The sequence below is a fragment of the Pezoporus occidentalis genome, unplaced genomic scaffold (assembly GCF_034315485.1).
Source record: "Pezoporus occidentalis ecotype Australia unplaced genomic scaffold, CSIRO_AGI_Poc_V1 ctg212, whole genome shotgun sequence".
NCBI lineage: Eukaryota > Metazoa > Chordata > Aves > Psittaciformes > Psittacidae > Pezoporus > Pezoporus occidentalis.
This window is the reverse complement of record NW_026913987.1, coordinates 1,090,942-1,116,604: the sequence shown is the minus strand read 5'-3', so window position 1 is coordinate 1,116,604 and position 25,663 is coordinate 1,090,942. Positions and strand designations below refer to the sequence as shown.

General features: G+C 39.9%; 1 protein-coding gene and 1 long non-coding RNA gene across 9 annotated transcripts; one reads left to right on the top strand and one right to left on the bottom strand.

Annotated features, from left to right (window-relative positions):
* Positions 1-2,339: 2,339 nt before the first annotated feature.
* PTPDC1 (protein tyrosine phosphatase domain containing 1) lies at positions 2,340-25,480 on the bottom strand. 8 transcript variants are annotated; one of them, XM_062619631.1, is made up of 10 exons: positions 25,163-25,267; positions 13,594-13,686; positions 10,576-10,747; positions 9,728-9,808; positions 9,387-9,505; positions 8,470-8,607; positions 6,598-7,802; positions 5,703-5,888; positions 3,678-3,788; positions 2,340-2,878 (listed from the first exon to the last, which is right to left on the bottom strand). In XM_062619631.1, exons 2-10 carry the CDS (start codon positions 13,676-13,678, stop codon positions 2,762-2,764), a joined length of 2,214 nt encoding a protein of 737 aa, XP_062475615.1. In that variant the 5' UTR covers positions 13,679-13,686; positions 25,163-25,267; the 3' UTR covers positions 2,340-2,761. The 8 variants fall into 8 exon arrangements, with proteins under 8 accessions (XP_062475615.1, XP_062475612.1, XP_062475609.1 ...); XM_062619628.1 differs by lacking the exon at positions 25,163-25,267 and adding an exon at positions 25,409-25,480 and having other exon boundaries at positions 2,340-3,788; XM_062619625.1 differs by having other exon boundaries at positions 2,340-3,788; positions 25,163-25,265.
* Positions 13,299-17,262, top strand: LOC134164168 (uncharacterized). The gene is made up of 3 exons (XR_009965030.1): positions 13,299-13,402; positions 16,314-16,503; positions 16,787-17,262. It is a non-coding gene; the product is annotated as an uncharacterized LOC134164168 (long non-coding RNA).
* Positions 25,481-25,663: the final 183 nt, after the last annotated feature.

Here is a 25,663-nt window from a genome sequence, read left to right as displayed (position 1 = left end):
CAGCAGTACACACGTGGCTTTTTGGACCGAAGGGCATCTGGGCCTGTGTTAGTTCTGAGTCCTTGGCTTAGATCACAGTTACCTACTGCCAGCAAGGTCTAAAGGTGCTGAGGGGGAGAGGATTCCAAGGCTTCTCCCTGAGAAGTGTGGATAATGGTTTTTCCCTCAGTGCTTTAGTGAGGGCTTCCTCTGTGTGCTGGAACGCTCTGTACTTGGCAGCTCCATACACCAGTCTTTCGCTTCCATGTATCATCTGCTCCTAACCCCTGGCCATGATCAGCTGCTGGAAAGCCATAATTTTGAAAAAAAACACAAAATAAAACCCATCCGGTTCTACAGTATCTATTTATATGGGCTGCATGTATGTTATTTTTCAAATGCCAACACCTGACATTAACTTAAGAGAGATTATTCTAGCTGGGTCTAATAAATGACATTGATTTAAACAATACTGAGCTGGTTTCTACACCTCAAGTGTGTAACAGTCATTGATGCTGGCTAGTCAAAGCTGTTAACTGTAGTAAACTGAAATAATTTCTGAGGAAACTAAAACACCTGCAAATCATAGAATCCCAGACTGGTTTGGGTTGGAAAGGACCGTCAGATCATCCAGTTCCAACCCCCTGCCATGGGCAGGGACACCTCACACTAGACCATGTCATAGAATCATCGAATCATAGAATAGTTTGGGTTGGAAAGGACCTTCAGATCATTCAGTTCCAACCCCCCAGCCATGGGTAGGGACACCTCACACTAAACCATGTCACCCAAGGCTCTGTCCAACCTGGCCTTGAACACCGCCAGGGATGGAGCATTCACAGCCTCCCTGGGCAACCCATTCCAGTGCTTCACCACCCTTACAGTAAAGAATTTCCTCCTTATATCCAATCTAAACTTCCCCTGTTTAAATTTAAACCCATTACCCCTTGTCCTGTCACTACAGTCCCTAATGAAGAGTCCCTCCCCAGCATCCCTAGTCCCCTTCAGATACTGGAAGGCTGCTATGAGGTCTCCACACAGCCTTATCTTCTCCAGGCTGAACAGCCCCAACTTTCTCAGCCTGTCTTCATACGGGAGGTGCTCCAGTCCCCTGATCATCCTCATGGCCTCCTCTGGACTTGTTCCAACAGTTCCATGTCCTTTTTATATTGAGGACACCAGAACTGCACACAATGCTCCAGGTGAGGTCTCATGAAGGCAGAGTAGAGGGGCAGGATCACCTCCTTCAACCTGCTGGTCACGCTCCTTTTGATGCACCTCACACTAAACCATGTCACCCAAGGCTCTGTCCAACCTGGCCTTGAACACTGCTAGGGATGGAGCATTTACCACTTCTTTGGGCAACCTGTGCCAGTGCCTCACCGCCCTCACAGTAAAGAACTTCTTCCTTATATCTAACCTGAACTTCCCCTGTTTCAGTTTAAACCCATTCCCCCTTGTTCATGCACATTGGTATTCCCAAGTCTGGCTGCTGAGATTCACTGTCTGTCATTACGCTGCGTGTTACACAGCCTTGACTCTTTACAAAGCTGGTTTCATGTGTGTGATTCACATACAGTAATTCACCTTCAAGCGTGCTTGTTTTAAGATGAGTCTGCCAAAGTACTTGTTTGGATCTGAATTTGATACGCAATCATCTAACAGTTGAAGCACGTCTAATTCATATATATTTTAAACTGGTCTATTTTTATCTCTAAATATTAGTCATTTACAGTACTGAAGAGTAATATTTTGCACAAGAACAGATTTTTGTTTAAGTACTTAAATCTATCTAACTGGATAAACTGCTAATGCTGCAGACTGGCATTCCAGTCCGAATGCTACAGCTGTGATCAAAAACTGCAGCTATGGTGATATCCCATTTTTTTTCTAGTTTATTAGATAAAAATACCTTTTGCAAAGTGTACTGCAGATAAGATTTTCATTAATTCTTTTTTACTATATTACACTTCTTTATGCAAGATTTGGCTGAACAGAAGTATAAGCAGAATTACATCCCTATTAAGGTGTGGTAAGTAGGTGTTTTCTCACTTAAAGTAAGATCTAAAAGTTTCACTAATAAGGTAAAATTTCACTCTTATCCAAGCCACTTAAAATGCCACAACCTATTTTCTGTAAAAAACACCTTAACGTTTTCTTAGCCAAAGAAGTCTAAATTAAGGCCTTGATAACTAATACGCAATATACTTAATATATGTCTGTACTGCAACACCTTTTAGAAACACCTTGGTGACAATTATTTAAGAGATCTAAAGGAAAAGATTCCCTGCTGTCAGCAGCAGACCTCCGGATCTGGTCATTATTACTCTTAGTCTTACTTCAAAATTTCTACAAGCAAATGGAGTTTTATAAGTTCAGGTTTTATTTTCTGCAAAGTAAAATTAATGTAAACATTCATAATTCATATTTACTCCATCCATTAAACCTTGGTGTACCATGGCACTGATCTGATGGCAGTCAGAACTTGAAAGTCAGGTTGCTTGCCCATGACAGAGGTTTCTAAATCAATAAATACAATTGAAAATGAAAACAGTTCACAATATAAAAGCACAGGATCTGAAACCAAATGCTGCAGTACACAGGCGCCATTCTTTAGAACTGTGTAAATAGAACAACTGTCACTAGAACACCCTCTATAAAAATAAAATGCTTTGTTAATATCTGCTGTTACCTAAAGTTCGGCAAATCATGCCAAATAGCACAAAATACAGTAGCTGGAAAATGTAGGCCCATCTCATTCTTCGGCATAGCTGTGTAGAAATCAAGGGGGATTATCTGCTCCTTCCTTAAGCTTTTTTCTTTTTTCTTCTAGTGTTTGTCGAAATACTTTTTTCAAGGTGTTATAAACATATGGTCCATTTTCAGAATCAAAGCTTGTCTGATAAAAGGGAGAAATTGAAGTTCAGTTGTTAAATTGATGTCATACAGCAAAATGCAAAGGAGATGACCAACATAAAGAAAAGTTTTAAGATTTATCAAAGGAAACCTATGCTTCATGATGGAGTACTTAATGCTGAGTATTTTCAATGTTATGCTGACTGGACAGTAAAACAAACTAGTAGAAGGAGAAACGTCACTTGTTTCAACAGGTAACATGTACAGGTTACAAGAGATTAGGAAGCAGGATGATGAATGTTCTGTTCGTATAACTTTGCCTGCTGAATCTGAGAAGCAAGCAGCTCTGAGCTGAGCAATGGCAAGTCTAACCTGGCACTGCTATTAAATGATCCCAAAAGCAGAAGTTATTTACGCACAACCTATATTAAGGACCCAAAACATAACTGAACTGCAGTGTAATTCAGAACATGATTTTAATCTGATGGAAAGGCTCCGAGTGGTACAGGATCAACAGAAGCCTTTGGTAAGCTACTCCTAGTGACTAATTATTCTTACCCTTAAAAAATTATCTTTTCCCTAATCTGAAGAAGCCCATGAATTGGCAGTGATCCAAACCCAGACAAATGAGACTGACAGATTAAGGCTGTAGTGACAGAATTTAATGTTGCTGAGAATATTTTGTACCCTTTCTGTAGGCTGATTATTATAAAATGTAAATTCTGAGAGTGAAGCATGTGGACACTACGTGTGAAGGAACTGCTGTAACCTTCCTCACAGAGGCCTGCTCTGTTAATGCACCCTCCATGATTTAAAACAAATAAATAAAGATGGTTACTTGCCTTAGTGAAAGCTTTAATAGCACGAGCAAGTAAGGCCTCCTCCACATCGGCTGGTAGCATTTGCAAGTTCACCACACAGTGTAAAATACAAAGGATAGTCTGACACTGTTCCTGGTGGGCAAAAGAACAGCAGCTCATTAGAAGAAATATTTTCATGAAAAACATTTAATTTTCAGGTTTTGTTAATTGCTGCTTAAATATCAGACTGTGCCTTCATGTATTGAAACCTTCAGGTGCAGGAGTTAGGGAGGGAATTTTCACCAGCCTAAAAAAAAGCCTCTACATTATTATTTCAGTCATGGTGGAAGAAACTCTTCTCTTGCAATGTACCACAAACAGCTCTGGAAAGTTCTAGGAGGTTGGACATGCATCTGGAGACTGATTTTTAAAAGTCCTCTATAAAACAGTGGCATTCTTGAGAACCGGCATGGAAAAAGTGAGAGTTGATCTTTTCAGCCCCAGATGTTACGCATGTTTAAGGCTCTTTCCCCAAACCACTGAAGGAAGCTTGCAGGAAGACACCTGGGCAGTACTAGCAAAGGGAGTGAAGTTATCTCTGGGGTGCTAATTCCATCCCTTTTCCAAGGGAGATAAATCACACTCCAGGGACTTCACTTCATGACAATTAAATTAAAACTTCAGGGATTTCTGGGAGGAGCAGCTAAATATGCACCAGTACATACCAGGGGCTGACTGCCTGGAGACCAGATTGGCAGGAAAGAACCTGGTGTCCCAGTGCATGCAAAGTTGAACATGAACCAGAAATGGGCCCTTGTGGTAAGGGCAGCTTAAAAGCGTCCTGGGCTGCATTAAACAGAGAGTTGCCAGCTGGTCAATTGAGGTGCGATGTCTGGACTACTGGGTCCAGCTCTGAGCTCTTTGGTACAAGAAGGACATTGACACACTAGAACAAGTCCAATGAGGGGCCACAAAGATGATTCAGGGACTGAAGCATCTCACATACAAGCAACCTGCTCCAGTTGACTCTGTTTGGAGAAAGGCAGTTGGATAGTCCAGAGGTTCCTGCCAACTATTCTGTGATTCCAAAACAATTTAAAAAAGATAATATAAGATAAACTAGTATTTTTTAAATATAACCCCCCATAATTATTAATCATTTCCATTAATTTATAACGTGTCAGACAGTAATTTTTCATTTCATACAAATAGAAAATTAAGACTGATAAGAGTGGAGGAATGCTTCAGGAAGAAACATGGTGGGTTTAGATGAACTCAGTTATTCTGAAAGTCATGTCATGAAGATGGTGACTGCACGTAGAGTTCTCACCACCTGTTTATTAGAAGCTGTATTCCTGGATATCTGGAGGCTGTTAAGAAGGGCCGCATTTTCTTCATAAATACTTCAAAACCAGAGAATTAGAAAATGAAATTGTGTGAGAAGAATAGAGGGGAGTTGTTTGTTGGGAAGGTGTTTGGGGTTTTTTTTATATCCCTCACATCTAGCCCTTTGGGCAAAGCACAGTTAAACAGCTGGGATCAGAAGTACCTGTTTTTCATAAATATTTCAGAATACAGATGGCCACAGTTCTGATGTACATTGAAGAATTTGGCCTGGCTTCTGATTCCTCAAATTGGCAAATTCTATGTATTCCTTGTCCCAGCTCTTCCAAAGCTAATGGACTAAGATGCTTGCACAGCAAATATGACAGCCATGAGGCACAGCTGTCAAGATGGGACATTAACAAAAGCCATCCATTGAGTCACAGAGAGAAGGTTTCTCATCTTTGCCTGTGGATCTCACACTGCAGAATGTGCAGGGCAATATGCTGAAGGTGAGCTTCTACTCAGCAGTGTTCACAGACAGTATCTGGTATTTTTCCTATCATATTAATCATCATAGTACTGATTAAAACTTACACTCTTCAATACTATAATAATCTTCATTCTTATTTTGAAATAGACTGAAGTCAAGTACAATCCCCTTGTCTGAAGACCATAAATGAATAGTTTAACATGCATTAACAAAATGTACTTGGCAGTTAAAGAATTAATTTACAGATCTACCTTTCTCAGTAAGTAAAGTGCCTCTTGTGACTCTGTGCATTTTTGTGCCAGCATGTCAACATCATCTTTGGATATAATAGGTTCTTTCAGCTGCTCTATCCATGACCACATCAAGCTACAGAGGATAAAAGGATCTCTCTCGGTACAGATTTTATCCCAAGCTCCATCTCGAGCATTCAGTTCTTTCTTCAAAACAAAACAAAACAAAACTGAAAATGCATCATCTCTTTCCTTTTGGCAACATTCCCTTTGGCTGCTTATGTTCTAACAAAAAAAGAAAACAAAAAAAAACCTTAAGAGTTGCAAAAAAATTTAAAACTCTAATTTTTTTACAAGGCATCAATATTTACCAACACAAGTGATCCCTTAATACAGAAGGATGACATACAGTGCACCTCAGAACCTCCCCATTATCTACTAGAATACATAAACCAGGTTGGATTCCAACTTCAAACATTGCCAGGAGGATTTGGCTTTGAGGATAAGCATTGAAGTTTCTATTAAATTCTTTTACACACAGAATCCTCCAATGAGTTCTGAGAAAGCACTGATTAAAATCAACACAGCTCTACATGAAAATCTGTAGTACTCTTACGCTACCAGCAGCCAAGTTACAACCGCAAGTACTGCATCAGTTATCTTTAGTCACGAAAAAGATTGAACACAACAAGAAGCAGTGTTCTAATCTCCTGCTAGAGACCAAAACTGTAGGTGTATTTTGCTTGCTTTTGAATGAACTGGCCTATAATTGGCACATGCAGTCATTCACTGAACCACAGTATAAACTGGTGTCCCAGCGTGCCATTTCAAAGCTCATGGTGGCATTTTTGCCACCTAGGAATTAACCTAGGTGAAATATGCAGAGCACGTAACATTGAAACAAGTTAATAATTACCTGCCACATTTCTACCTTCTGTTTCACTTCATCCTCTTCCAAAAATTCATTTATATCTGCAAGTGCTTTTGCTGCCAAAACTCTTCGGGCTTCCAAACTTAATTCTGACTGTATAACAATGTGTGGAATTGCCTCTGACACATCTTTGCTCCCTTGGCTTTCACATCCAATGGAAAAGTTCACTTTAGAAGAAGAAGAAGAATCTGAGTCCTCAGAGACATAGACTCTTCTGCCATACATATTAGTCTTGTGGTCTTTTCTATGAGCAGTCTCATTGGTAAAATTATGCCCTGGTGTTCCAGGTTCCCTGGTGTTGTGGATAGATGACAGACCTGAAGAGAAGGTTCTGCTGCGTGGCACTTCTTTGGTAGAGTTCCTTCTGTGGTGAAGTGAGGACCCATCTTTTCGTCCATCCAGATTAAATTTACCTTGACTCCAGAACATGCATGTATTACGCACTAATGCTCCTTTGTGTAAATCAAACTGTGGCTTTTGGTCATCTGTGGCAGAACATTCCTCACCACTGTTCTGCTTAAGTTTGTTGCACAGTAATATCTGAGCAGGTACTGTCCAGGCAGTTTCTCCTTGTTCTAAAAGAAATTCAGTTCTCCTTAAATCTGACTCACTATAGCTTAGACGCCTTTTCAGGTGAGTAAGAGGCTGGAGGCATTCAACATTCCTTCTTTTCCAAAGAGGATCACAATCATGTCCCAGAGAGAAAAGAGAATCCTGGGTCTCAAAAGTGGATGAGTTGGTGTGGGAGTCAGATGTATCACTGTCCTGCCTCGCAAGTTCTCTGTCCAGCTGTGTGGACACTAACTGAGAAACAGTCTTTTCAATTTCAGCTGAGAGATCTGGTAGATCTAACAGTTCTGCCTCTATCACTTGTCTGTTTTCAGCCAAGTCTAGCAACAACTTGCAAACTAGATGAATAAGTTTTGGCACATGTTTGAGATGCCTGCTCTCATAACCATGGAGCAGATGCCTCTGACGGGTCAGGTACTGGGACAGGGTCACTGTGTGTGCCTTGGGATCACAGCATGCAAATACATTTCTCAGAGGAACCAAAAACTGAGTGAATTCCCTGATGCATAGTAACTGCCCTCTTGTCTGAATAGAATTAGGCCTTTTTGCTCTGACAAAAAGAATGGCTTGATCAGCACTCATTCTTGTTGCAAAAACTAAGTAGCAAGCTATTAGAACACCTGGAAAATACAAACACAAGCATTAGTTGAAGAACTGTCAGACTAAAGCAAATACTTAGTGGAACTATAGGATAAAGATTAATATAGGTGAAGATACAGGCTTTATGTCCTCTCTCACATGATGCTCTTACTGAAGTATAGTTGCATTTGTTGGGTCACAAAATAGCAAACCCATTCTCATGGTCAGTGAGAAAGATAGTTTCTCACCACAGCATCTCTGGGAGTTCCACAGGAGCAATGGTGGTTTCTACAGGAAGGACATGGGCAAAACAGTCTTGAAAGAAGTAACAGATCTTAGCTGCTCCACCAAATCCACCTCATCTAAAAGTGAGTGGCAGGTTTGTAACCATGTAATAAATACTGGACAATGAAACTATTGGTGAAATGAAAGTATAGGTGAATTTTTCCCATTAAAAAAAAAAAAGGTGTCCCATTTGAATGGAACAGGGAATTATTATACAGATTCAAAAACTCGCTAACATTACAGGTCCTGTTTTTAATATAATAAAGTTGATCTCCTGTAGCCATCAGATAATTTTCACAAATGTTTAGCATTTTTAACCATTTTATAGATCTACATCTTGAAATGATACAGAATCAAAACAAACTATTAATCATTTCTAACTAGAGAAAAAGAATTCTGGGGATTTTGCAGGAGAGCACATACCTGTTCGACCAAGTCCTGCATGACAGTGAACAGCCACCCTCCCTTCCTGCAAGGCGAAAGCCATGACTTTTACCATATCCAGTATAGTAGTGAGAGATGCCACTCCATAGTCCTTCCATCCAAAATTATAAAAATAAACTAAAATAAAAAGAGAGTTATTTTCTGCCATCCCCAATGTGAAGTTTTCAGTACTATACACAGCAGAGAGATGACTAATAAATGAGAGCACTAAAAAACTGCATAATGGATCTTAGACTCTAACTACATGTTGTTTGCAAGACACTATTTTCCCATTGCACTGTACACTTGCTCTTGAAATTTGATAAATACATGAAGCTAGCGAAGATTTGTCAAACTAAAGTTCAGCAAGAATGTAAAAGGTGTAACAAAACGCAGTGATTCATACCAAAATTACTGAGCTATATATAGAGAGAGGGTAATTTTTTCTATTTAGAAATAAAAGCACTTCTTCAGTCAAAAGCTGCTTCCTACAGAGAGGCACTTCTCCTCATCTCACCATAATACAAAAATACAAAAATACTGTCACTGCAAATGTCCTCCAATGAAACAACCTTTTATAGTCTAGATAAGAAAACAGGAATTGTAGCAGAATTTGAAATGTCATTAATGGTGTTCACATTAATTGTGAACTCAGAAGAAAACGACAGATTTAACCAGCCCTAGTCCTGTCTTTATTCTAAACACCAGAACATAAACCCTCTGTCTCACTCTAGATATCAATGACCTTTGACAATGTGTTATTCACTCTCAATTATATTTGCCAATTTTCATGTTTATATCCCATTTTGTGCAACATTTCTTACATAGCTGTTTTAAACAGACAAGAATTCAAATACAAACACCTTTAAGTGCAAAAATCAATAATTAATGAGGAAGAGCAGCAGGAGTGGACTCACTTCCAGCCTCCATAAAAGCTTCAGGAAGGTAGGTGAAGCCACTCTCTTGTTCTAGTGGATTCCCACAGCTTGCATGCTCCCCAGGACGCTGAAGGTTAATTATGGTTTTTATGCCACATCTTAAGGGAAGAATAGATGAGTCAAGGTATTATATGCAGCCAAAATCTCATTATCCCTTATTTTCTGAAACACACATTAATTCTTAGTGGAGAATAAATCTTTACCTGTCTATCATTAAAATGAAAGGATCTTTATCAACAATCCAAATCTATGTTGAAAGATAAAATGGATCAGGAATTACGCTAGTAATACTTACAGTAAGTAATGACTAAATTTGTTACCTTTCAAACTGTTCAATAATTTTGTACTTTTCAATTAATTCTGTTGAGGGTCGAGCCATAGCCAGTATGTTATCTGTAATCCTGCGAAATCAGAAAAGTAGATAATAATGCTGTTATTAATAATTCCTTGTATATGAATCTACCAAAGTTAGAATACTCTGTGATGATCAAAACCAACAGAAATATCTTGCTGATTTACCAGAAATGATTTTTAGTAAATTCTACTATCATATAGTGTTAGTGATAAATCCTGTTAAGCTGATACAGATTCAACAATCAAAAGACAATTACTGGAACTGTTTAAATGCCAGGCCAATGAACATGGTAAAAAATACAGATCTGTTTGGCCTTTTAAGGTCTGTATGTGCTGAACAGCACTTGCTGTTGCAAAAAAATCAGTAAGAATGTAGAGACACGTTTCATGTGACTGTTACTGCACATAAGCACATTTCAGAACACGCCTTTCATTACTTCATCTTTAGTAAATGTTTGTAGTTCTAAATTCTATTATGAACACATTTTAATTCATTTGCATTTTAAACGTCAGCAAGGACCGTCTATAACCCAGAGCAGGTTCTTTGTAATTCTTGCATATAGATATTTATTCTTTTGGATCTGAATTAAACTTAGTGTATGTCGGCAGAAATCTTTCATCATCTTTACTGGGCTACGTACAATGGCCATTATGGTTTACTGTGAAGCTGTAATTCTGAACCAAGCTATCATTATGTCTTATACTTAGCAGCAGCTGATTTAAAAAAAAAATCATTACTTTCTTTTGAATTCTCTCTTTTAATAAATACAATTGATGCAATTACATTTTAGTGAGAGCAAATGCTGCTTATTACCAAGAAGAGTAGAGCCCTTTAATGGCTTGCTCCTGGTCACTCCATCGAGCTGGGTTTTCATACTTGCAGGCACGGCCACCACATGCCATCGAGCACTGCATATGGCCAGGAATGACGTGGCGAAGGTGCTCCCCTACTTTGGTGTATTTTGCTGTTGGACGCCTCGAGCTTCCTGGAACACAGGGAAAAACAGACTTCGTAAGAAAGCTGAGAAATGCATCTCCACCTTAAAAGTGTCAGTTCAACCCTAACAGTTCCACTTCATCAATATGAAGTTACAAAACCCATAAATACATGGAATATAGATTTAAGGCTCATTTTCCAATACAGACTTCAAGGAAGCATTCTCAGGGGAAAAAGTTGCTTGCATTACTGCAGAAGTTGTCATTTCTCACAGTAACTTTAGTTTCTCTGATGGATTTAGAGGTGTGCAATACCCTTTGCAACAGAAAAACATGTCACTGTCCTCTTCCACCTGAAATCAAAAATACTTAAATACTTAGCCATACACTTGACATGGGGGTTAGAACTGGATGATCCTAATGTCCTTTCCAATCCTAACCATATTACGATTCTATGTGTGAACATGTTCTTCTGGTTCTTTATAACTCAGCTGTCACAGAGAAAAGCATGTATTAATTCTTGAGTAAGGAATGAGTGAACAGGAAAAATAATTAAACCTGAGTATTTTATGCATCTCTATAAAATACAGTTAACAGAAGTATATTCATTTAATACCAAGAAAATGCCCAGAACTGCCAACAGTCTTAACAAAAAGTACTTTACTTTTTTTCTCAGGAAAAGTTGCATCCAGCTCCTCGGGGCTCAGAGATGACACCGCCACCATAACCCGGTGAGTCGATGATGAGAGGACCTCGACAGCTGAGCTCCGCCGCCTCTGGATGATGCGAAGCAGGGGATCGGAGGAGGAATGCCTCCGACCCTGGAAAAAGTTGCTAAAAATACTGACTGCCGAACGTCTCCGGGGTGAGCCCTGCATGACTGACCAGCCCCAGCCAGTGGCTGGCTGTTGAGGATGCCCCGATAGGAAACCCAACTTGCTCAGTGCTGAAGTTGCGTAGAGCTGTGCATCCTTCTGTGTGCTCCAGCAGCTCATCAGCATGGGCTGAGCTATCTCCATAGTAACTAACAGCGAAGGAGCTGCTGCCAGCCATCCTTGGGGCTGCTCCAGTCTATAGGAACGGAGACTCTTTGGGACAAACTGTTCTGCTGCTCGATGAAAATAGTTGCATTTCAAATAGATAATTTTGCAAATGGCTTGGGAACAACCAAAACATTTTCCATAAACAATGTGGGCATTTAGTTCGTTGTCAATAACATGCATTCAGAACTCACTAAGGCACAAAATACTGGATTCAAAAGAACAATCAAAATGTAGCTGGAGACTCAGCTTCCTGAGAAATCTATATGTAAGCACATTATACTCCCCCACCTTTTGGTTAGACATTCCACAACCACCTCTCCTCCCCCACTTAGTTGCTCCAAAATGCATCATTAGCTCTGTAATGATTGGGATTAGTGTGTTCCTACTGAAATGGTTCAGTACATGATGAATTGTAGACTGTTCACTCTGCACCATTCATATCTTCTAACAAAACACAATGTGTTATTCAAAACAAAAGACTTATTTTTTTTCAGGGCACAGCTGTTTTATTAAGCAAAGCTGTTAGCCTTGCAGACTGAGATAAAGCAGATGATGGGGGGGGGGAGGAGATGGATCTGTTGAGTGCTTTAGGCTTTTGAAGGTAGATATTAGGTGGCAAATTGCCTCCCACTTCTCTTTTAAGTGTGCTAAGAAGGAGAATGAGCTGGCCAGAAAGATTGCAGCGCTCTCAAAAGCACATTTTCATGCCACTGTGTGGAGAACAGACTGTAGCAATGCTAAACTTTGTCATCCCATTGTCTGTGCATTTGACTGCAGGTTAAAGATGGGGAAATCAAGAAAACCCACCATAACTTTGTTCAATAAGCAGCTGCATAAGCAGCTGCATTTTCCTGAAGATACATTCAACCTGTGCTGCTTTTTGTACGACAAAACCAGCACCTCTTATAGAGAAGCCTGCATAAGAGAAAGCTCTCTTACAGTAAAAATTCACAAGGCAAAAATCTACTATTTCTTCTAGATACTGAACAGGAATTGAGTGACTGAACTGTGAGTACTGCACCCCGGTCCTTAAGGAAATGTGGTAAGGTTTGTTGCAGGCACCAGGCCTGAAACATCAGTAGTGATGTCATGGGAGGAAAGGAAAATGTTAACAATGACTCTGCTAGCTGTTGTCTCAAAACTCTGACTACTGTAATTCAGCAATAAAGCTAGTATAAAGAGATGAGGAAAGAGTTAAATATAGTTTTATTTGGGGGGTTGGGTGGAAGAGAAAGGAGATGAAAAAGGCTATTTCAGGTGCTATGCATATCCAAGAAACATGGAGGATCTTTTCTAATTAATTATATTGCTTTCTTATATGTAATGCTTTTTCTCTACCCAGAAATTCTTCTTCAGTGTATATCAAAAGACAGTGGAGCCAGAAATAAGCAACGTAAAATACTGCATGTCATTATTTTCCTCCTGAATGTAGCAGGATTTGACCCAAAACAGTAAGAAATAATTACAACCTGTAAGAGTGGAAATACTTTATTAGGAAGGGGAGTTTTGCTAAAGATGTGTTTGTTTTTTCAGAGAGCTGGGCTGTTTCTGAGCACAAAAATTACAGTTTCTTCAACCAAGAGATGTGACAATACGAATGTTACAGAAAAGCTTGACATGTTAACACATCGTGGTGATGATACAGTAATGCAGTCTGGTTTTGTGTATAAATATTTTATGTTTATAATTGGGGATAGTATTTCTGGGGTTTATAATTTTCTATGGAAAATGGTTTGGGGTCTTGGAGAGGTTTGGTTTGGTTTTTTTTTTGTGTTTTTTTTTTTGTGGTTCCCCCCCCACCTCTGAATTTCTTGAAGCATTTTTTTCTTGCTATATCAGAGAAAAATTATTACCTGAACTCATATTTGCAAGATACAAACTGCTCTCTAGCAACGAAGAATACGGTAGTTCATTTTGCAGCAGAACTCCTGCAGCCATTGCAGTACCTGTTGAAACAGTAATAACATTCACTGAAAATCTGCAACAGAAGCACAAAAATGCACAATAAAGCTGAAAATCAAACCTGGCACCTGTTTATGAAGTTGTCCAAGAACTGGGCAGCCTGACAGGGCCTGTACTGCCCTTTTGGTGCACAGCATCTTAAAATTCAACAGCTTCACTCTCCATCCTAGCAATTAGAAGTTTAGTTGATTGTGCATTTCAAGCTCTATGGAGTTTGACTGATGATGTGCTTTGTAAATGCATGTTTTATATGGACAAGAATCCCTCAACTCATTTAATGTAAAGCCATGTTGATTTTATCACATTCTTAAAAGTAAAAACATGACCAGAGATCCTGACTAGAAATCTTGCAATGGGCAGTTTCAGCAAAGCCAACGGTATCATAACGGCAGCACCGCTTCTACATTGCGCCATTTATAGTTCTAGTTGATACTTGCCAAACAGACTGTCCACAGGCCTTATGCCTTCTCTACTCTCTTCCCTCTGTTTTTAGTCTGTTGGCATGCTTAAAGTCACATGTGACGATCCTCCTGTAACAAGAAACCTGAACACAGGCATCTGTCTAAGCTGAAAACAGTTTTTTTTTTTCTCTTGCTTTAGTATAATTTTTAATACAAGTCCTGTTCTGAAGACCTTCTATCTGACAAAAAAAACATAAGGGAAAGCTGTAAATGTGAACATATTAATCAGCCACTCTGATGTTTAAATAAAACATTTACATGGCTCTTGAGTGGATACTGTTACCCAGTGTAAGATCACCATTCTGCTTCTCTTACCTCTATAGGAAAATTGCTGCACATATAACAAACCCCCATTTTTTTTATACCAAACTAAGTACATCTTTGCTCTATGATGTGTTTTTTTACTAACTAGGCAAAACTTAGGCCTCAAATTCTGCAAAACCAGTATAAGGACTAAGCAGTATAGATAGTGTTTTAAAAGACAGGTTTGCTAAAAGAATAAATAGCACTGTGGGGATGAGGTGGTGTAACAGTCTCAAGTATAGTGTTAATATTTATTGTCCACCTTTTATCTGTAATTCTTCATAGATGTTTTTAAAGTAAATATTTAAACAGATTTAAATAGAATCTCATTCATGCAGATATTACATGATCTATCACATCCTTGATATGTGATAGAATCAACTGTTTGTCCAACAGTGCTAGTGGACTTTATTCCAGAACATCATGTAGTGTAGCTCTTTCCTTTTCAAGATGCTTAAAGGTGGAACAGAATGCACATACACATTAATAAACTTTTAATACTGCTATATCAGTTGCCTCAAAATCATGAGAATTACATTTCTCAGTAAAAGCCAAAGGCCCTTTGAAACTTCAGTGATCCTCAGAAATTAATTTCTAATGTAAACATATTAATAGGACTATGAATTAAAATGAATCTTATTAAGGATTAAAGAATATCTGGAGCATTTTCTACTCAGCTACTTCGAGCATCTGACTCTGCACTTTTAAAAGTCTATCCTTTAATAAAGAGGCAGAAATGCTTGCATATAATTGCATTCTGTTTGGAGAAGTTCCAAAACCTCTATACTTTTCCCAGCAGACTTTGAAATCAGTAAAAGCTGGCTTTCATGATCAGAGGGAACTTTGTAGCTAAAGAAATTATTTTATTCCCCAAAATAATTTTCAGGGTTAGTAAGAGTTGAATTAACTAAAATTGTGAGTTCCTACTTCTCAGAAGGTTCTCCTAAAAACTCTTAATAGCTTCTAATAGCTTGTTCAGATTACATAAACCATTTTTTTTTTTTTAAGCAGAATTCAGGCTGTCAGGGACCCTTAACTGAAAAGGGAAAAGATGGAGATTAATGCAGAAGATAATATACCTACAGTGTTAGGGAATACTAGCAAGATTGTTCTAAATGGCAGAGGCAAACACTGCGTATATTTGCAGTGCAGCAAGTAAGAGCTCCCTTTCAGAAGATACACCAAAGCCCTATTTCCTGTGCTGTATAACCAGGCAGTTCCAACTGACTTCAGTATTTTGTCCACGTGCCTGCCAGTTTTCTGTCTTTATTTCCTGACAAGTGTTTTAAATTGCACAGTATGATCCATGTGAGCAATTCACTTGTATTTATTTCTGAAACAGAAAAGTGAAGCAAGATTATGACAAATTACTTCATGGAATTCTACTGCTCTCCCTCAAACAGATGTAAAATGTAATTTGGGACAGGAAGTACTATCTCAGTGTTGATCTTACTAGATAGGGGTACTACATTCCTGCACAGATAAAGAGTGTTAATAGTAAAAACAGTGCTTAAGTAAAAGAATCAACACTCCTGATTCTTCTATGTAGCAGATACTCTTAGTTTTTAAAAGGTCCTCTTCAGCAGTTTGTTCATCATATGAACACTCAAAAGGTGCTGAAGAAAAAAACAAGCCCAAAGTGTTATTCCAGGCCATGGTCCTCATTATCTGTCTGAGGAATGTGCTTGTGGCGATCATGGTACCACCTTAATCAGATCCGCTCAGTTATCTGGGACATGCATTTCTATTGCCATGACAGCAAAGAAGACTGCTCTTTCAGTCCCCATTCAAGACATAGAACGATGTCTCAGGTAATGTTCATTCTCTTTATGGTTCATCATAGGAAGCAGTATCATTAAGTGTGCAGGAACAACACAGCTAATGAAACCAAGACAAGAGGAAAATAAAGTCTGTGCTGTTGGCTGTCTGAAGTAAAAAGCAGCACCACACTGCCCAAAGAAACAAGGATCTCTAGAAATCATGATACACCATCAGATGTCAAGGACTAAGGGGAATATTTCAGGAAGTCCCCTCCAGGTGTGAATTTTATACTTGGTTTGATGTCTATATGAACTTTTGAGGTGTGGGGGATGTCCCACTTTTGAGCAGATCAATTCCTATCAGAAAGGATCTAACATTTTTTGTTTCCTGTTCATTGCACCATTGATTCACTTGTTGCCTTAGTCAGGTAACATGACAGCTGTCAAGCCCTGCTCACTGCTTCATACATGTAGAGAGGGGACTTTCTTGCAGAGGAAGTAGTATAGGCACACTGCACTGAGATAGGTGAGATCACCCTGTGCTTCCACTTTCTTTTAAGGAGTGAAGCAGCCTCTTGTCCACACTCATTTCCTCGGAAACAAAAGCATTCTGTGAAATTACAGGATGAGTAGTTCAGTATCATGCAGCAAGGACAACTGAAATCCACAATGAAGCAGGCTCTGGACCTTTATGGTGACCAGAATGACAAAGAAGGAGCACACTGGCGGCATATTGTCCTGATTCACATGACCAGGCTGCAGTGTGGATGCATCACACGAGCAGTGGGGCTCACCACTTAGCAACTGGCTTAGGTGTCACTGCCTTGTAACAAGGAAGACTTCCTTTTAGTACATCAGGATCTGGAAATCAGTGGCTTCCAGTCACTGGGATGAATTTTTGCTCCAGAACAAAGTGAGAGAAAAAAGCAATGTCCAGTGTTTTAGCAGCCATAAAAAAAAATCATATAGCCAAAAAGTGATGAGACAAGAAGATGCTGGTCTCACTCTACCTTAGCAGTTAAGATGCTTATTTAAAAGATGCAACTACTATCTTTCACTTCAGAACATGTTTTCAGGGCAGAGCGAAAAGCTTGTGTTCCAGACTGGAACAATTCCAGTTGGGGCAGTTCAGCTGCTGGCACAAACAGTAATCCCATTGTAAAGCTACCCAACGGATTTCTGCGGAACTCTACTAATAGTGACGTGTCATCTCTCCAGATCCATGTGGATTTGGTAAGTAAGAATATGACAGCTGACCACACACTTCAAAAGATGACGTTTATGTATGAACGTGGAAAAATCTTGGTCAAGATTTCAATTTTAAAACATTAGTGTAGAATAAAAGCTATTTTATACCTCATATATTCATACACTATAAGCAAATGCTGATGCTTGTGACTCTCACATGAAATTTGGAGGTTATTTTTAATATTTTCTTGCCTTCTAAACTGATTTTGTCCCCTCCCCATTGCAGTGACATGTAAGGAACTATCCCATAGTGCAATTTTTAAAGGCACATGGTTGACTACAGACTCAGGTAGGGGCCATATCAGCTTTGTACCTAAGCACTTGGGTAATACCTCTAACATTTACTCTGTGGCCTGATTCTGCAGGTACTTATCTTCCTGAGCAGCTTTGCTTTTGTGAGCAGTCCCACAGAAGTCAACAGGGTATTTGTCTAAACATCAGATCACATGGGATAAAGTTTCATGGCCAAAATGCAAAGTTCTTAAACTGCACGAGTAAGATGTTTTAGAGACGTAACTAAAGTTAACTTAGACAACTAAGACTAAGCAAAAATATGTTAGTGTAAGGAGGACTGGGTATGTTAACAAAGTGACTACTACATTACAACTTGGTCTCTAAATTTAGGCTTTAAATCTGGTGTTTTGAGATTGGCAGATCATGAAAGTTTTTAACAGAAAAATCTTACAAATCTGCTGAGACATAATCACTTCTACAGGAAGCACTGGCAAAGGAAACTCTGTATTTTAAATTACTACAGACTGATTTTAACATTGCTGGGAATAACAAAGAATTTATTTCTGAAGTGCTGTAAAAATCATAGGTAACTGTTTTGTGTTAAAATAGCTGCAAAGGGTGTTGTTCTAGTATATATACCAGTAAGTAGGATCATGAGGAGTAGGTATTTTAGAAATACTTAAGCTACAGTTAACAGAAATCTTGAAGGCAGTTTTAGCATCGAGTATTTAGTAGGTACACAGCTCAATTCCCTCGGCTTATTTGAAATGTGAACTATTTACTACTCAAGATACGGGACAGAGAAGTCAAGGTAATAATTTAACCAATTTTTCTTATACTTCAGTTTTATGTAAATTGCACAGAAAAACAATACTGCAGCTCTTGTAAAACTGATTTCACTGGGACCACAACCAGAACTGATCTGTTATTTCTGTACGTGTTTTTCCCCCTTTGGGAAAAAAATATTCCCCATCTGTTTCAGTAAAAGGTGAATGTCATTTAATCATTAAGTTTGATATTTACAAAGGACTGTAGCTGCTTTCACGCACAAAAGAGACAAAAGAATATAATTCATTAGATGATGTAGGTGTTGGTCTGATGATTCACTACTTGCTAATCATAGGGTTTTTGACATAAATGGCAAGAAACTACAAGCTAAACTGTCTACGGCTGACTTGATTCATATTAAGTCACACCAGCTTTCTGCGGCAGTGTTAACCCAATAGTTAACAGACGTTATTTAAACTACCTTGAACAGGCTGTCAGCCAGTAATTACTATTAAGAATCATAAAGGAGATAGTGTAAAATGAATACATTCACTGTTCCACAAACAGAACTGGTGACCTCAGATACTCTTTATCATGAATATCATGTTTACTAAGAGACTATCAGACTTGTAAGACCAACTACATACAGAAGAATGAAGTATTGTCAGTAACACATTTAAACAGCATTCAGAATTGGAAAAGTTTAAAAATTACTTCATTAGAGGAATTATTCTTTAATCTCATATTCAAAGCCATAGGAAGTTTATGAATAGTTTCAATAATTTCATTGTGACACCTTACCTGTTGCCCTGCAAAAAGAGTAGGTGATTGTTGATCCCTTCATTGTTGCAGTATCAACCACAGGAAATATTTTGTAGGGAATTCACATTTTACAGGAGAGAAGCAAATGCTGCTGCCACAGTATTTCCTGTAGTTAATTGGATTCCTGATGGTAATCTGGGAGGAGCCAGTAACTATCTTTTCTTCACTTAAGACTGTTTGAGGACTGCCTTATGGCCTGTGCAGATAATCATCCCATAAACTACTTTCTTGTCTGCCTAGATTTTAAAGGGATTGAGACAAACGGGCCACACCAACCTGATGTTTTAATAACTGAATTTTCCATCTTTTCTGTTCACCTCATTTTCCTATAATCAGCCACAAGTAAATATATGTATGTGTGTGTCTGCATGCATCAGACAGCTAGGCAAGTAGCTACAGAGGTAATTTTGTGAAGTTACATTAATCACAGTGAAACTGATGCATTAAGTTTGAAACAGGATGAAAAGAAAATCAGACAAACTGTTTCAGTGTTATCTGTTGTTTAACCCTGAACAAAGCTTTTTTTCCGCCTCACCAAATGAAGCAGAGTATCATTGAAGTATTTACACTGAGATATAAATTACTGTGTTAGAAGTAACAGCTCAAAACCATAACAAAAATCAGTTCATCTGAATGTAAAAGATGTAATCTACTAAAAAAACAAAGACTCTGCTGATTTAACTAAGTACTAGATAAAGTAATAAAACAAGCTAAATAAGATACAGTATCTTACTTTATTTTACTAAATCAATTCCAACTACTAATTATTACCTGACAACAACAAAAAAAAGCCTTAATATATTTCCTTTGCTTCCCGGCATGTCTTATTAAAACCTCCCAGCATTATTACGCACATTTCACTGCTCATCATTGTAAATGCCTCATGATTAATGAGAAACAAAATATTTGTGCAAGCTTCTGTCGATAGGGTATGTGTATTGTTTAAGCAAGCAAGGCAACCAGGCTATAGGAGACAACTCAAAGCTGATGCCACAACCTCATTCATTCCAAAAACATAGTCTCAGCTAAACACCTGCCTTAATTCTGGCTAACAGAGAGATGGGACATGTAACAAGACTAAATTGTTGTGTTAATTTTCAGATGTAATTTTGTAGCCAGGTTTTTGCTAATAAAAACAGGATGAAGAATCCAACTACTCTTCTATAGAAAAAATAATTCACAGAGCAAAGAGACAAATTAACAAAGTAGTCCTTAAAATTACACATCTTGTTTTTACTGATGTTGCAGGATAAAAAAAAATAAAAATCACATGTATGAACTAAACTGCATCCAGTCATTTTAGTAACCAGCAAACATCATTTTTTATGTAAATGTACAGACATTTGTGTATAAAAAGCCCCAAAATGGGGTTTCCAAAGACTTGTACACTATTTTAGAATGCACAGTAAGGTACCTAAGTACTTAAAACCCCAAACAGACCGTGGAGCCTAAAATCCTGCACTGCGCATCTTTAGTATGTGGGTAAAAGTTTCAGTTACACGGGTACCAAGTGCCCACAGGTGGAACTGGAGGGTTCAAAACCTCCAGAACACTGATCCTAGCAGTGGGTCCCTGTGTGACAAGAGGCCCAGGAGAATGCAAGAACTGTTGACTTCCTGGGAATTAAAGACCTTTGGTAGAAACCTGTAACAGCATCATGGAAAATGTAGGGCAGAAGGAACTGGAGGTCAGCTAGTCCAACATCCTGCTCAAGGCGGGGCGGACTCCCAGGCTAGATCAAGCACTGAGAGATTACCTGTCTGAAGGTCCTTACACAAGTAACACTCCCTGATAGCAGCACCGCTTCGTGGCATCATCAGGCATGGTTTGTAGTCATGAGAAGTGGCTCTAGCAATGGAGTCTAAGAATTCTGAGTAAAGGGACACGTGTTTTTCAAGTGTCAGCACACAAAACCCGTGTTAAACAAATGGAGCGTCTGGTAAAGTGTTTTGTGGCAGGAAATGGAGGAAGTTAGCATTTTTTTCACTTGACTAAAAAACAAAAAGCAGCTTTGGGTAACTAACATATATTAATTAAACTCATAAGCATACTATTTTGGGGAAAGCTCTAAATGCTCACATTTAAGGAGCAGTAACTGACATACTTACTGTTTATTTTCATATGGATAATATAATAACACTATTCACCTATTTGATTCCAGAGGGGGTTAATTCCTGGATGGTTTGGATCCCAGTGCTTTGCTGTATCAACCTGTAGGTGTTAAGGACTGGGTTGCCCCTTAGGTCTGTTCCTACATTTGTACTCTATGGAACTAATGGCAGTTTATTCAGCTGAAGGACCATTTTTTCCTAGTGATCTGCAAAGTTTAGCTAGTTCCAGGAACTGGTGCCAAACATGTCTGTTCAAACAGGCTATGTCATCATATTTTTGCCAAGACAAGGCTTCATGCTGAGGATGATGTTGGGGGGGGGGGGGGAGATAACCATTAAGTTAAAATAATTTGCCATTTCCAAGGACAGAATGCAGAGAGTAGGTGGGATGCTAGTGACTAAATCATAATTTTTATCTCTCTAGGCTCAGCATTTTCCTATTTAAATCAAATTAAGAAACCCAGGTCCTCTGGAAAATTCTATTGAATGGTAATTGCCATTTAAAGCTACTAACAAGCTTTTTAGGTAAGTAGAACAGGATCACTATTAGGCTTCTGGCAGCTTATTTCTCTTGTACTGCATGGGCTGCCTCATGGCTACTTTACAGTGGACTTAGCAAATCCACCTGTTCTGTCACCTTAGGTACTGATTTATCAGATTAGGCAGGTAGAAAACTCTAAAATCTCTCATCAGGAGCTGGATGCAATTATTTGACCATTGCTAAGACAGCACTGTCTTCACTGGCACACAGACAGAATCAAAATATCAAATTATCCTAAATCTTAATTTTTACTAAAACCTAATTTACTCAAAAGTTCATTTTAATTTAGCAAAAACTATGTATTTAGATTCCTAGCTGGCTTTGGACATTCCAGCTTCATCTTTTGCTTTTTGCTCTTCTCATATTTTGGATAATAAAAATCAATTCATGTTGCTTTATTTTCAGCTTTAGTTTTGTGTAACTCTAAAACTTTAGGAAATGTTCTTAAAGACTTTTTACAAGTTTTGCTTTTAGATTTTTTTATATACATATATTTCTGTGGCTTCAGCACAATGTAGTACCACTGTGAATCAATCAAAAAAGCAGGGTCAAAACCTATCTTTAGTAGGCTTTGACTCTACAGGCAGTGTTACAGTTGTGAGAAAAACACACGTTTAGCTGCTTAATGAGATCCCAGAGCAGCAGCCTACCTGTGATCTCTGTCTTCTTTCATCATCTGTACTTCCATCAGTCTCCCTTTTCCTGTTTGTTCCACTGTTAGCTAAAATTGCCAATAAATGTGAAAATGGAAATGTAATGAAGTGGTAGGTACAGGCAACATAGCAATGTGAAGATTTACATTTAAAAGACAGTTCTAAAACTGAAGAATTGTATCAACTATTACTTACAGGGCATTCAATGGCCCTTTAATGCAAAAGGTGACTACAAGCCTAAGAGAACAGTCTAGAACCTCTTCTTAGCCACAGGCTTTAAAATTAAAGCAAAAATGCAACTTAAACTAGATGTAGATGTAACAAGGAAAGGAGCACTACAGCAACCCCATCTAGCTCTGCTTTGTGGGATAGCTCTTTTTCTACATACATGCCACAATGGTACCCACTAGGCTGCAAAGCCCTCATCCAAAGTCTACTTGCATACATAGCTCCCTCTTTAAAATAGCGGCTGTTGGAAACCAGAAATTAGGAAGAAATCCTTCTTTCATAAATCTTAGAACTTCTCAAGAACCACCATGTATTAAGCCAGTTTGTAATGACCTTTGCAAAGGCACTGATGAACGCATGCGTGATTTCTATGAAACACTGCAGTGGGAACGCAGAACAGTGGCTGAGTTCATGCACAACAGAACTGAACTGCAAAATTGGCAAACTAGGTACCTGAACTAAGGAAATGTTAAGAAAATCAGGTAGCTCTAAGGCAGCCAATCCATTTAGGCATTTTATCATGTGCTTTTTGCTGAGGAACAACATGGTCAAGCTATGTAACACAGGGAACTGCTTGAGCGAAGAACCAAAGAGGTCAAAGGAATTTAACTATGTGATCAGAGATCAAGAGTTGCAGGTGGCTGTCCCTCATGTTCCTTATGTCCCTCCTGTTCCTGACAGAAGATTAAGGCCAGGAAAAATTCCAGAGTGGAGAGAAACCTGAGGAAATGGGTATGGTTTTAAACGATTTTCTAATTTTCAACAACAACAAACTACCCAGGATCAGAAGTAAAAATGCTTATGAATTTCTGTGTTTTCTTGAAAAAACAACAAATGCAAGGTTAGGAGTAATTTATTTTTTTGCTGTATTTTGCTCAAGCAGCTCTGGAGTCTGACCCTTGTTTCACAAAAAAAAAAACATAAAATCAATGCCTGGGAATTGTGTCTGTACTAAGAGCAGAGAACTGCTGTGTTGCTACAGATGGCACAGGACCATGGGCCCACAGAGTCTCTTTGAAGAAGTATGTCTTTAGTTCTGAATGATACACTAGTACAAAGGGAAACTGAAGTAAGCCAAACTATACTTTTCTTTCAGAAATGTGGGAATATATTGCCAGCAACTGGGAATAGAATGCAAACTAGTACTCAGAGATACAAGCACTCTCATACCTTATCTGAGCACTTGTAATCCATTTTTATGTATTACATGTAAGCATATTCCTTCCCAGCAACTAGCGTCCTCCGTGTCAGATTTCACAATTTTTGCTCACAACTCCTCTCACTTGTCATTTTACTACTACTGCAAAAAAAAAAAAAACAACCCTCATAATGGTATCACTGGATGTGCGATCAAGTAAAACATTTACTCATGCACGTGGAAGAAACACTGTCCAGATTGGTTTATGCTGCCACCCAGGCAATCAGAGTGAGAGGATTACATTGCTAATTATACCTCTGAGGTGCTATTCTTACAGCATCAGGCTATGAAGACCGTCTCCCTCATGTATTTTGTGTTTCATCTTTCTTGCCTTACACATGTGGCTCCATGTATGTTTCACATAAACTTACTGCTGAACACAAGAGATGGAAAAATGTTTCCAAGCAATACATAATTGCAAATACTTCACATTTATTTTGTTTATGTTCTTTTGGGATTAATTACTCCAGGGATATGGTGCTCAGTTCCAGAGGTGCAGATCTCCTAAAAACATGGATCTAAGCAAAGCAAAGAGAGGGAGCTATGCAAATGGAAAACACTTAGATTGCCAATGTACTTAGTAACCTCTTTTTGTTAGTCTGTTGAAGAGGATGGTAACAGGCTGGTGGCAAGAGCAGCAACAGATGCATCTAAAAATTACTACCCAGTGTTTGGATGAAGCACGTGCCATATGCACGTCTGCCCTTTCCGCTCCAAAGGGAGCCGACCAAGCTGCATTTAACGATGGTGAGGGGTAGGTAAAACACGAAGCACGGCTGCGAAGAGGGCGCACTCCTCCCCCCCGCTGTCCCGCAGAGAGGCCGCGCTACCCTCACTCCTGGCCCTCACCTCCTTCGCCGCAGCCCCGCTGAAGGTGTGAAGTACCAGAAAGGAGGCGCTGCGTTACCTCCCGGTCCTGCTCTGGAGCCTGCTAGTGCCGGGGCAGGGCCGCTCCCACCCCTCGGAACCCAGACAGCGCGGGGGCAGAGGGAGTCTCTGTGGTGTTAATTCTCAACCGAGGGCCTCCGCTCCGCGTGTCGCCGAGGCATCAGTCAGGGACTGCCGCAGCACTCGCGGCCGCCAGCTAACGGCATGCGCTTTAAGTCTGCTCTGTCCGTGCTGCACTCGCTTACCGCGGGCAGGGCGGGAATAGGCAGCGCCGGGGAGCCGCTCGCCCCACGCCTGGGGCGGGGAGCACCCGGGTGCCGGGGGTTGACATGGCCGCTGCCCGCGAAGGGGCCGCGCTGCCATGGCGACGGGGGCGGGCCCCGGAGGAACGGTGGGAGCGGAGAGGAGCGGAGCGGAGCGGAGCGGGCCGGGCCGGGACCGGGGGACGCGCGGGGCGGTGTTCCCCGCCGCGGGTACGGCGTCGGACCCACCTGGCTCCCGCCGCGGCGGGCCGCTGCTCTGCCGCCCGGCATGGGGAGAGGCGGTGCTGGGGCTGGCGCATGCGCCGCTGTGCGGAGCGACTCGCGGGGTCTGCCGGCCCAGGCCTCACCTTGCGCTTCCGCGGGCGGCCGCGTCCTCGGCGGCGCTGTGCGGGAGGCGGCGAGGCGCGGAGCCGGGCAGGAGCGGTGGCGGGAGGAGAGCGGGTCACCTCACGGGTGAGGCCGCGTTACCGAAGATCACTCCTT